This window comes from Thamnophis elegans, chromosome 7 (assembly GCF_009769535.1).
Source record: "Thamnophis elegans isolate rThaEle1 chromosome 7, rThaEle1.pri, whole genome shotgun sequence".
Classification (NCBI taxonomy): domain Eukaryota; kingdom Metazoa; phylum Chordata; class Lepidosauria; order Squamata; family Colubridae; genus Thamnophis; species Thamnophis elegans.
The window spans coordinates 11,130,448-11,143,494 of record NC_045547.1 but is presented as its reverse complement, the minus strand read 5'-3'; the positions used below and the strand labels follow the sequence as shown (position 1 = coordinate 11,143,494).

At 42.2% G+C, this 13,047-nt stretch overlaps 1 protein-coding gene across 12 annotated transcripts in view; it reads left to right on the top strand.

The window, feature by feature from the left end:
- Nucleotides 1-11,870, top strand: part of PLEKHA5 (pleckstrin homology domain containing A5) — a 219,095-nt gene extending 207,225 nt beyond the window's left edge. For 11 of the 12 annotated variants that reach the window (XM_032220568.1, XM_032220561.1, XM_032220559.1 and 8 more), the window contains 6 exons: nt 1,385-1,500; nt 2,475-2,684; nt 4,530-4,688; nt 5,512-5,621; nt 8,797-8,954; nt 10,888-11,870. In XM_032220568.1, coding sequence (XP_032076459.1) covers nt 1,385-1,500; nt 2,475-2,684; nt 4,530-4,688; nt 5,512-5,621; nt 8,797-8,954; nt 10,888-10,922 — 788 coding nt within the window. In that variant the 3' untranslated portion in view covers nt 10,923-11,870. The remainder of the gene's footprint in view (nt 1-1,384; nt 1,501-2,474; nt 2,685-4,529; nt 4,689-5,511; nt 5,622-8,796; nt 8,955-10,887) is intronic. The other variant, XM_032220558.1, reaches the window with a different exon arrangement.
- Nucleotides 11,871-13,047: the final 1,177 nt, after the last annotated feature.

The following is a 13,047-nucleotide window of genomic DNA, read 5'->3' as shown; positions in this document are numbered from 1 at the left end:
TCCTTTTTCTGTTAAGGCAAGATGTTTGATTGAATAATTGGTAGGCTTTATTTTAAGAATGTGGCTGGGATCCAAAGAATTACACAACTGGATGTAGCTGGCTCTCATTAATAAAATGCTTCTCCTAAAAATTGCAGAAGATGAGAAGATGGTGTTCAGAAAAGAGAGCTATAGCTACTTTTTAAACAGTCAGATGTGGTTGCAAAATGAGGACTGCTTATTAAAATATTATGTACCATGTGCATCCCAAAATGGTAATACCTACAATTTGTCATAACCACATTGGGGGTCAATTGTCCCAGGAATCTTGCATCTTGATTAGCTCCAGTTTTACTCTATATTTCTCTGATTTCAGTCTAATGTTATTTTATTTGAGTACAGTACAACCTGTAGAAGAAAAGCAAGCAGAATCAAGAGAGTAATCAGCTTGGAGTCATTACATTCCCACAAACGTCTAAGTCCAATTCCTCTTCTGTTCCTTTATCTAGCACCAATTTAGTGCTGTCCATTAATTGGCTAGGGGGTTTTTTGTGCGTGGGTATGAGCGATAAATAAACTTAATCAGTGGTGGGTTTCAAAAATTGTTTGAACCTACTTTGTGGGTGTGGCCTCCTTTGTGGGAGTGGCTTGCCGCCCATGTGACTGGATGGGAGTGGCTTGCCACCCATGTGACCAGATATGAAGATGCCGACGACATTTGTCAGAACCACCTTAAATTACCTCACACCCAGCACTGGCATGCATAAGAATAGGATGTAAACTTCTTTTTTAAAAGGCATCTTTGGTTTGCGTTAAAACAACTTCAACACACGCAATGTTCTGATTGCACCACAAACGCAGTAGTCATCCTTACCTTTCACAGAGGCACTGAGTTTTATAAATAGGAGCATGATAGTGTAGAATAATCATATCCAAGGACTAGTGGTGGGTTTCCAAAAATTTTGGAACCTCTTCTGTAGGTGTGGCCTGCTTTCCTTGTCCACTGGTGGAACCTCTTCCAACTGGTTCGGTAGATTTGACGAACCGGTTCTACCAAATAGGTGCGAACTGGTAGGAACCCACCTCTGATCTTAATTGAAACTTAATGTGTGGTCCCAATTCTTTGGACCTTACCCAGCCTTCTGCAATCAGAGGTTGTCTCAGTGTGCTGGAATAGAACTCCCAACCTTGCTGGCCAAAGGAAAGTTGGAAGTTCTGAAAGTCTATTCCTGTATATTGGGCAGAAAGCAGCTTTTAGGAAATCTAAGATGATTGCATTGCAAAATCCTTGCTAAGTTCTCTTACGTTAAATCTGGAAATGTATCCGATTAACATGCTTCTCACCAGAATGAAGCCTGGTTCTGACATTGTGGCAGACTTCAAATGCTTTTCCCTTGTTTTATAGGATCACATTTTCCCATTGGAGTTGTGCCACCTAGAACAAAGTCACCCACCCCAGAATCTTCAACCATCGCTTCCTATGTGACTTTAAGGAAAACAAAGAAGATAGACCTAAGAACGGTATTTAAAAGAAAAGAGATTGTGTTCTTGGCTTCCTCTAATCCTCTCTTCAATGTGGCATTCCAGCTAGCAACACGGCGGCAATAAGGATGTACAAGGAATAACCTTGAGGAACAATTGCAACCTCTGTGTGGTTTCTGTTTCCTGGATCTAGATTCGTCACACAGGATTTGACAACCTAGACATCTCGTGCAGCCTTTGATTAGAATCCCCACTGATAAACTGTTGAGAAAATTCAAATTGGCAGAGGAAAATTACAGTGCTTATCACTTTATCAGAGCAGCCCATCTTCTGTGGCCAACTGACAATTGGTGGGAGAGTCACTGAGGCATTATTACAGTGCTGAAAATTCACCCACTGATATTCTAGATCAGAGATGTCAAATTCCAAACGTGGGGGCCGAATCCGGCACACAGGGTGTTTAGATCTGGTCCGCGGGGCCGCCCTACAAACAGCAAAGGACCGGCCCGCAGTGCCTGTGCCAGCGAAAACAGAGCTTGGGGCTCGGTTTTCTCTGGCAGAGGGTTTGTAGGAGGCCACCACAGCTGAAAACAGAGCCTGCGAGGGCTACAGGTGGCCCTCCCAAGCTCTCTTTTTATGGGCAGAGTGTTGCAGGAGGCCATCACAGCCAAAAATGGAGCTTGGGAGCACGTTTTCATTGGCAGAGCGCTCGGGCCACCACAGGTGCACTCAACATGAATAATGTAGAGTTGGCCATGCCCACCATGGCCCTGAGATCAAACACAACCCTGATGCGTCCCTCAATGAAATCGAGATTGACACCCCTCTTCTAGATGATGCGCCTGCAGAGAGTTTCTTGACGAAGCAATATATTAGGAACCTGAAACTCTTGATGGTTACAATGTTTAGGTAGGATTTGAAGTGGCCTTGCTGCAGAAGCATGTGGCATCGGTGGCAAAACAGTATCCTTTGAGGAAATAATTTTACTCTCCTCCCTTTTTCTTTCTTTCAAGGAAAGGCCGAGAAGCGCAGTGGAGCAGTTATGCTTGGCCGAAAGTACTCGCCCACGAATGACGTTGGAGGAACAGATGGAGAGAATAAGGAGGCACCAACAGGCCTGTTTGCGTGAGAAAAAGAAAGGCCTGAACCTTATTGGTATTTCAGATCTCTCCCCGTCACAAAGCCCAGCCCCCGTCAGAGAAAAGCCTTTCAAATTATTGCAGGTAGGCCCTGGTGTTCTTTCAGTGGAACGCTCTTCCACAGACAAAAACAATGTTCTTGTTGGTATTATAATCTCAAGGACTTAGGTTCTTTCCAAGTGCTGCCATGGAGATAGAATTTGATCTGCTCTTGGTGGATTTCAAGCAGCTAAGCAATTTGAGGTCTTGTTTGTGCTCTGGTGGAGCCACCGGCAAATATCAGCTAAAATGAAAAAGGGCAGCACCCATCCAACTCTGCAGCATGGTTGGGAAGACAAGATTGGCATGTCCATGAAGCCACCAAGACGTTCAACCCAGAGGAGTTTTGACCTTTATTTCTTACAGTAAGAGGAAGTGTTGTTTATGGGATCTCTCTGAATTTGGTTGTTTGCTTGCAGAGATATCCAACTAGGTATAATACCCTCAGCACATTGATGAACAGCGGTGGGTTTCACATTTTGTTACCACCAGTTCTCCCCACACGCATCAGCTCGCTTTGCATGCGTACCCCTTCCACGCATGCACCCAGCCTTCCACACATGCGTTTTGCTCACACACGCACCTTCCACGCATGCGCCTGGCCTCAAAAACATGCCTAAATAGGACGGCATAGAGCCGAGGCGGGGGGGGTGGGCCCACCTGCGATTTCCACTACCAGTTCTGATGAACCGGTCCAAACCGACTGAATATCACCTCTGTTGATGAAGCTTACCTGTTGGGTAATAAAACATCTGGAAGCAAACAATCACATTTAGAAAGTATCAAGAATCCCACAGCTCACCCCTGAGCTACAGAGACTCTCTTCTATTGAAAATGTTGTTTATCTGACAGTGTTAGGTAAAGTTAGTGGAGTTTTGCTTCCCATGAATGGCAAGGAAAACTCTAGAGTTGAGAAGAGGCAGAAAGTGTAACATGCATGACATTTCAGCTTTCTGATCAGGAACTCCCAGTTGAGGTTTATGAGTCTTGAAAGTTCAAGACATCTGCAAGTTATCATTTTAGAGAAGGTTAATTTGGAGCAATCTCCCTCCTCCTGATTTACACCTTTCTACTTCTTTGATTTCTGAAAGGCCATGAGAATATTTTATAGTGCTGCTGTCAGTGAAAATTAAGGTGCTTCCAAATATTCTTTTGCCAGGTATTGAAAAATTCCTATTTGTTTCCTGCACAGGGGAAGATACTGTTGCACACTCCCATGTTGTGGTTTTATATTTGTAATGATATGAACTGAAGGAATCTCGCATAACATGCATGTTTTCCTTGGTTGTTCATTCTATAACTACAATTTCTATTTTTAGAGTGTCAATTGTTTAATTAATTTAATATATATATATCAGTGGTGGGTTTCAAAAATTGTTCGAACCTACTCTGTGGGTGTGGCCTCCTTTGTGGGAGTGGCTTGCCGCCCATGTGACCAGATATGAAGATGCCGACGACACTTGTCAGAACCACCTTAAATTACCTCACACACAGCACTGGCATGCATAAAAATATGATGCAAACTTGTTTTTTAAAAGGCATCTTTGGTTTGCGTTAAAACAACTTCAACACACGCAGTGTTCTGATTGCACCACAAACGCAGTAGTCATCCTTACCTTTCACAGAGGCACTGAGTTTTATAAATATGAGCATGATAGTGTAGAATAATCATATCCAAGGACCAGTGGTGGGTTTCAAAAAAGTTTGGAACCTCTTCTGTAGGTGTGGCCTGCTTTCCGGGTCCACTGATGGAACCTCTTCTAAACGGTTCGGTAGATTTGACGAACCGGTTCTACCGAATAGGTGCGAACTGGTAGGAACCCACCTCTGATATATATACATACACACACACACACACATATAGTATATAAATATATATATATTCCACAGAGCCCAAGGAAAGAAGACTTTGTATGCAATCCCAAGGAAGTCGAATATAGCGTTCGAATGAGTGACATAAGCCAAAGCCATGCGAATGATGTAGAAGACACACCTTGGTTGAAAGAAAATGATTGTGCCAATGAACACAACCCTACTTTTATTACACAGGTACTGTTTCCTTCTATCTACGTGGTGCATAGACATGAATAAAGAGGTAGCTTGTTAAGACTTGGTTATAATTTTGGTACTTTTTAATCAATTTATATCATTAGTGCAGTGGTTCCCAAACTTGGCAACTTTAAGACTTGTGGACTTCAACTCCCAGAATTCTCCAGCAGCTGGTTGGAGAATTCTGGGAGTTGAAGTCCACAAGTCTTAAAGTTGCCAAGTTTGGGAACCACTGCATTAGTGTGTTCTTTTTATTTTAATGGTTTTAGAAATACTCTGCAAATTTTTCTCTGTTCAAAATGGGATGCCTGTTAGGAAAACAAAACATATAGCAACAATAAGAGCCAGTTTGGTCTAACGGTTAAGGCACCAGGCTAGAAAGCAGACTACCATGAGTTCAAGCCCCACTTTAGCCATGAAAGCCAGATGGGTAACTTTGGGCCAGTCACACTCTCTCACCCAAACCCACTCACAGAGTTGTTGTTGTGGGGAAAATAGGAGGATGAAGGTGTGTTGGGTATATTCACTGCCTTGGGTTATTTGTAAAAATAATAAAGACGGGATAAAAAATAATTAACAAGGATGCACTCAAATACAAGAATGATACCAATTTTAAATATCCTTCACATTGTTTCTCCTTTTCTTACTCTGGATTCTTCACAAAACTAAATCACGTTCTCATTAAAAACCGCATTAATCTAAGGGCTAGCAAATCCAGGTTTTGCCACATGGTTATGATCACACCATCGTGGTTTTGAAAGGCAAAACTTTTCTATTTAGTGCCATTAACATTTGCTCTTTAATGTTTATTTCACTGTTCCAGCTACCAAAAAGTGAAGAACAGCTGTTCCCAGATCTTTCACAGCCACAGAAGAGAAATCCCGAAGAAGCACCTGAGAAGTCAGAAGAAGAGACGGGAGACAGTGATGATAGGTAAAGCAAAGGGGATAGAAGGTATTTGTAGCCAATCCTGCAAATAATCTAACATGGCTTCAGTCTTTGCATAGGCAGAAGATGAGGATGCCTTTCCTGTATCTACTGCCTCTGAAAAAGTACTCCTTCTGACTTGGTGGCCATCTCTGGGTGACAACCTCAGTGGCATCTTTTCAATGTGACTTCTCCTTTGCTATGTTGAGTAGCTGCTCATGGGAAATCTTGAAAACAGACCCCAAGCAGACCTAAAATGCATTCTATTTTCCGTGACCCGTCAAAACCGCGTTCCACAAAAGCGCGGTCGACAAAATCGCGTATGTGATGTCATCACAGCGCGACGAAAAAGATCGAAAAATTGAAATAAAAATTAAATTACAGCAAGCCGATTCACATAAAGGTAAGCATTAGGTTAAGGGTTAGGGTTAGGTTAAGGGTTAGGTTAAGGGTTAGGGTTAGGGTTAGAGTGTTAGCGTTACGTTTAGCCTTAGGTTAAGGGTTAGCGTTAGGGTTTTCGTTAGGTTAAGGGTTAGCGTTAGGTTTTTCGTTAGGTTAAGGGTTAGGTTTAGGGTTAGGTTTGGGGGGGTTAGGGTAAGGTTTTCGCTTTATTTTTACATTTTCGATCTTTTTCGTCGCGCTGTGATGACGTCACATACACGCTTTCATCGACTGCGATTTTGTCGTCCGCGGTTTTGTGGTGGAACCCTATTTTCAAACGATCAGAAGGCCTTTGTGATATTAGTTTTGATGGATTTTTTTTTTATTCTCAGTGACCATTGTACTTCGTCAATGCTCTTTATGCTGTTTATGGTGTTACTGCCCACCGTCGCATCGGTGAGACGGGCAACTGTACAAATTGATTACACAACACAATCATAAAAATATACAGGGGGGTGGGGTTCCTCAACTTAGGGTCATAATTGAGCTCAAAATTTATGGTTGTACAATGTGGTGATTGGTCAGCTGGCTACCCCATGACCATGCCCGATTTTATGACCCTTTTTGTGGCCGTTGTTAAGTGATCGCCACAGTTGTTAAGCAAACACAGTGGTCATTAAGCAAATCCATTTTATTCAGTGGCCAGGTTTTGCCAGAACCTGGAAGCAAACACCAGAAATGGGCAAACACCAGAAAGTGTGGCCATCTGACCACAAGATGCTGCAAATGGCCAAAAATGGAAGTTGGCAGCCAAGCATCCAAAATGCAAATCCAGTGGGAGTAGCGGGTGGCTGTTGGAACTATTAGGAGGGGAGTCCATTGTAGCTTAGAACAGTTGTTAAGCTGCAGGTTACTAAGCAAGGACATCCTGTATGTACGTACATACCTATTTTTCTCTCATTTTAGTATTTTCCAGTTTGTTTTCCCTTATTTTATTTTATTTTCAACTTAACACAAGACAGATAGACAGATTTCAGATAAATCGGGGATCTGTTGATTGTCTCTGGAGATTCTTGGTCATCCAGGTCATGGTTGTCCCATGCTTTTTTCCTAAGGCAACTGGACTTTGTTTTTTTTCCTGAAGATGTTTTGCTTCTCATCTAGGAAGCTTCTGAACCGAAGAAGCTTCTTGGATGAGAAGCGAAACGTCTTCAAGGAAAACATAAAGTCCAGTTGCCTTTTGAAGAAAAAAAAAGCATCTTTAGAAGGACCTGTCGATTATATTCCGGAGCCCATTTCCAGTGAGGAGGGTGGAAAATATAGATTTTTTTCCAATCTGAAATGTTTTGAAATAGTTTTTGCTGTGTAGCGGTGTCATCTAACTGCAAAACGAGCAGATCATTCTTTTCCTGTTGCAGTTTCACTTGCCATCTGCATGATCTACAGGAATATTTGTTTCAAGTCCAGGACTGTAGTCCCCGAGGCTAAGATGTGAAGTAGACAGAAGCCCAAATCTTGGGGGATTTTACAGTGGCTTTGGATCTCTTCCCCAAACTTTTCCCAACTGGGTTGCTGCATGTAAGAGAGAAGCTGGCTAGATAAGAACATCTTGGAGAGGATTTGCTCCCATGTGGACTTCTCCTCACCATCGGCCCTGCATTCAAATTCCTTCCTTTAGAAATCAGATTACCGTATTTTGCGGAGTCTTATACACTGAATACAGCATTTTTGGCCACCCGAAACTCCGCCCCTTCTCAAAAATGGACATGCATAGCCTTTAGGAGGCTTGTAGAGTGCTCTTGGGGGCTGGGGAGGGTAAAAACAAGTGAAAAATGGGCCATTTTTTTGCTTGTTTTTGCGCCCCAGCTCCCAGGAGCACTTTGGAGGCCTCTCAAACTCTCTGCATGCCCTGTTTGTTTTTTGTTTTTTTTTTTAAATGAGGCGCGCAGAAGGTTTGGAAGGTCTGCAGAGTGCAAAAACTTTTTTTTTTTAAATTTGCCTCTTCAAAATCTTGGTGCATCTTATATTCTGGTGTGTCTTAAACTCCGAAAAACACGGTAATCTACCCACAGATCCCTGTCATTGATCATGTTAAAGCTGCAGAACATGTTCTAAAAGAAAAAGAAAGTCCACAATGTTTCTTACCATTTTGGCAACTTTAATTCCTTTTTCTTGCGAGATTTTTCTTTATTTTATTTTATTTTTTTGGCAGAAGGACCGTTGTGATGGAGGTCATGATTGGGATGATGTCCCGCTGGCCTTTTTTTTTTCTGTTCTGATTGTTTCTCTATTGGGGTCATTAGCCAATTTGGTGACCTACAGGGGTGGAATGTTTTGACCAAGTTCATAGTTGGGCGGCCTGGTTTACGAACTGCCTTCGTTGGGGGCGTTTTTGAACTTCTCCGTCTGGCCTACAGAGGAGGTAATTCCTCACGGGATCCCATCCAATCAGTAGCCAGGCCCAACTGTAGTACTTAGTGTCCCGAACATAAATTGTTTCCCCTTTCCTTCTCCTGTTTGGATTATACTCGGGATACAGGAGTGGGAGACCAGGCCAGCCAATTTCTTTGAACTCCTCAAACCTTTCTCCGGTCATCAGGCAGAGTTCAAAGCAAAGGCGGGATTTCTTTGTTTGGGGGGGCCCTCCCCACTCCTCCGTCCCGTAAAGCCTAAGCCGGCGTACTTCACAGTCACCATTTTGTGCTACAGACTTTATTGACAAGGTATATAGTATCGGTTAACCCAATTAAAAGTTAAGAGGAAATTCTAAACCTAGTTCTCTTCCCCACCCCACCTCCAGCAGCCCCAACAAGGAGGCCTCACTAATGAACCACAAGCTTGAAAGCAGCTCGGAAGAGAGTGAAAAAAGCAGAATCCAAGAGCCACAGGAGGATACAGTTTCTTCCCCTCCGTTCGAGATGCCAGCGCAGACTTCAAAGGGAAACTCCACAGCAGCAGGTTAGGTTTCCTATCCGTAGATTGTCAAAACATGTCCAACGGGGGGGGGGGGGGGGGTGTGTGTGTGTGTTGCACGTAGTTATCCAGTTGCCCCTTCTGGGTAACTTTTGAAAATCAAAAGTGGAAGAGAAGGGACCGAGGTCTTCTTCACAGGCTTCTAGCCCTGCCTGAGGATGTCAGATGGGTGCCTGGCATTTTAGCCAAAGCTTTGTCGGCATGGCAAAGAAATCTTAAAACGCTGCAAGTAAATTGTTTCCCAGATGCATACGCTATAAGAAGACTCCGACATTGTCTGCTGTCTGTTCCTTTAATTGGAGATGCCCAAGACTTATCTGGGAACTAATTGGTCTCTTACCATTTCCCCCACATTTTTTGGCATAGCTTTATCTTGTTGTTGTTGTTGCTGTTGTCTTTAATTGTGTCATGTTGTTTTTAATGGTGCCACCTTGAAGTAAATGATCATAAATGAAAGAACAATTCAAGGAAGCCCTAAGCTCCCATTGGTAACACTCTTATCCAGGAGCTAATTGTCTACCTTGAAAGGTCTCTTACCATTCCCCTCACCTTTTTTGGCACAGCTTTATGTTGTTGTTGTTGTTGTTTTTAATTGTGTCATCTTGAAGTAAATGGTCATTACCACTCTCCCTGCCTTTCGTAAAGCCACCAAGACCTGGCTGTTCCGGCAGGCCTGGGGCTGTTGATCAATATCCAGCCCCACACTTAGACGGAATTCATGATGTGGAATTTTAATAATTGTATCTTTTTTATTTTTAAATGTTTCTTTTTACCTTGCTTATAAGCCGCCCAGAGTCCCAAGGGAGTGGGCGGCATACAAATCTTATTAAACTAAACTAAATTAAACTAAAACATAAATGAAAGAACAATTCAAGGAAGCTCCTATTGGTAACAGTAAGCCGAAGTTTAGTATAAGCTCAATGAGAATGAACTACCTGGTGCAAAGCAGTTGCAAACCTCCTCTGCGTTACCAGATTCAGTGCTGCATTCCTGAGTCTAAAGGATTTTTTTTTTTAACCCCACTTCAGTGGGAAAAGGACAATGAAGTCATTGCCAACCCAGGCAACTTCTAGGTGGGTTGAAAATTTTGGGAACTGGTCCACATATCTGCTCAAACCTAGAAAGTCGGCTGTACGGGTCGTCCTCAACATATGACCATAATTGGAACCAGAATTTTGGTTCTTAAGCAAGGCAGTTTTTAAGTGAGTCATGCCCAAGTTTATGACTCTTTTTTAAAAAAAATCGTAATTGTTAAGTGAATCTTGGGGGTAGAAGTAAACCCAGTTTCCCCCCTCCCCCCACTCCCCATTGACTTTGCTTATTGGAAGCCAGCTCAGGAAGGTCGTAAATGGGGATCATATGACCCTGGGATGCTGCAACCTTCTTAAACACATAAACACATGCCGGTTGCCAAGCACCTAGATTTTGATCACGTGACTGCAGGGAGGGATGCTGGGATGGTTGTGAGGTCATAAGTACGAGGACTGGACATAAGACACTTTTCCCAGTGCTGTTGTACCGTTGCTGCAAGTCGTTTTCTTCCAAGTGAGTTCAGTTCTCTTTAAATGATAAGTAATTTCCCCTCATAATTTGGTAATCTTCAGGAGAATTTGTCATCAGTTTCAACATTCGGTTAAAACCGTATTTGTCAGAAGAGATGCTTTTTCTCTCAGCCTGCTTTTGCCTTGACTAAGTATGGAAAATCCTTCTTTTCCCCCCCCCCAATTTGTCATTTTGGAGATGTTTCATTCTGACCTGCCCTATTTCAAAAAACAAAAATGCTTTTCTTCCCTTGGATTCTTGGATGTCAGCAGAGACTTCTTTCTGTAGGGTCTCCTGCTTGAGCGGGTGGGTTGGACTAGATGCCCTCTAGGGTCCCTTCCAACTCTTGTTAATCTGTTAAAAACTTCTTTTTCAGCCCTGCTGGCTTCTGCTGAGACCATCCACGGCTGACCTCCCAAACCCGCCTGCGGAGAGACAAGGTTGCTTGTACAGTCACTTTTATGAAATCTATGAAATTCATAGTTCCGATGCTTTTGTCCATAGAGCATCATTTTATCACGTTGTGGAAAACATTTATTCCAAGAGAGCTTTAAATATCCCCACCGTACCCTCAACCAACTCAAGAGTTCTTCCCGCCGTCACCAGCTTCCTGCTATCGCTGCTCTGTATTCATTCCATCCACACAATTGAGAGTCCTCCTCCTCCTCCTCCTCCTCCTCCTCCTCCTCCTCCCCTCCTCCTCCTCCTCCTCCTCCTCCTCCTCCTCGCGGCCTACAATCAGAATCGTCCCCTCCTGAATGAGTTTGAATTTGGAAGGATTCAGTTACAATGGCTTCCTGCGGGAGTTTTTTCCTTACTGGCTTGTTTTGCGGTCAACGCTAAAACCTGGTTTCTTTCCAAAGCTGATCATGTCTCATTTTCACTTTTTTGATTGATCAATGCCACCCTCTATTTAAGATGTGTCATTTTTTAATATAAAAAAAAGATCATTGCAAAGTTAAGATGTGTCATTTTTTGTTGTTGTTGTTATTCTGTAAATTCATCCCCAGTCAGATTGCAAAGTTAGTTACTGCCATTCTGCTATCCGCATACTCACAAATGCTAGTATTTACTCCCCCCCCCCCCCCGTTTTTTTTTTCCTTCTTTTTTTTACAAAAAGAAATGGAACTGGATGGTCTGGGCTCTTCCTGTGTTGAAATAGGGTGTATATATCAAGAAGCAGGTATATTCAATCTCCAGTTAAGTCTGTGTACAAATGTAATTATGTTCATTGTGTATATATTATACAATGAGCACAACTAATGTAAGTATAAGAAACCCCTTATTATTGTTCAAAGGCAAAATGTTCATATCTCATTTCTTTTATATCATGTTATAAATAAATGTTGATGTTCTTAAGCTGTGGTGTGTGGATATTATATATCTAGCAGTGAGAATCTTAACGGGAATTATTGTTCGACTCCTTTTATTTTAATCTTGCTATGATCTCATTACTTCTGGCCAGTTTTTTTTTTTTTTAAAGTACAGAATTAAAACTGCACACAATCCAAGTAGTGAAAACAAAATCAAAATAGGATTTAAAAAAATGTAAGAACAGGAAGAGGTGCAAAGGATGTCCCTGCCTATTGGATCTATCCCAATATCCATAAGCAGTATGAAATCCTCAAGATGGCCCCTTCCAAATTGGTCACAATTCTGATCACATGGCTGTGGAATTTTATTTCCTTTTTATGAGAGCCTTTATCCTTCAATCTGTTAAATTAGCTCCTTAATGAGGACAGAGGTACTTGGTTCCTCTCATTTCTTGATGGATAAATACTTATGAAACAGCAAAATTAAGCAATTGAAAATAATGGAAAGATTTCAAGGCAAAACAAGGAAACTGTAAAAGAATCATACATATTCAATAGCAATAGCACTTAGACTTATATACCGCTTCGTGGTGCTTTACAACCCTCTCATAAGTGGTTTACAGATGTTGCTCCCAACAATCTGAGTCCTCATTTTACCGACCTCAGAAGGATGGAAGGCTGAGTCAACCTTTAGCCAGTCAAGATCGAACTCCTGGCTGTGGGCAGAGTTAACCTGCAATAGTGCACTCTAACCACTACACCACCACAGCTCTTGGTGTCAAACTGTTATAAGAAGGGTCTTATTTTTAAAGGAGCAGCAATTCATCCCTTACTATTCATGTAGGTAAGAAAACTGGCTGCTTCTGTGAGGCTTTTCAAACACATGTATGGCCTGAACAGCTGACTATGATATTCAAATTAATTAATTCCTAACTAGGTTCAGAACACCTTTCTGGAATTGTTTTCCATTGTGTCATTCACCTGTTTAACTTTAGGTAAGAATCTACGTTTGAATGTGCTCCTTTTCTTGATCTCATTATCTTGTGTATTGCACAATTAATTAAAAAAATAAGAGTCCTGATGGATGAGGCCAAAGTCCAATATGATTTAATTTAATCCCATCTTAGAGGAGAGGGAAATGGTGTGGGAGTTAAGATGAAAAACAGAATCAGGGACATCTTCGTTCAATGATGGCAAACCTTTTCGGCACCAGGGTGTATGCG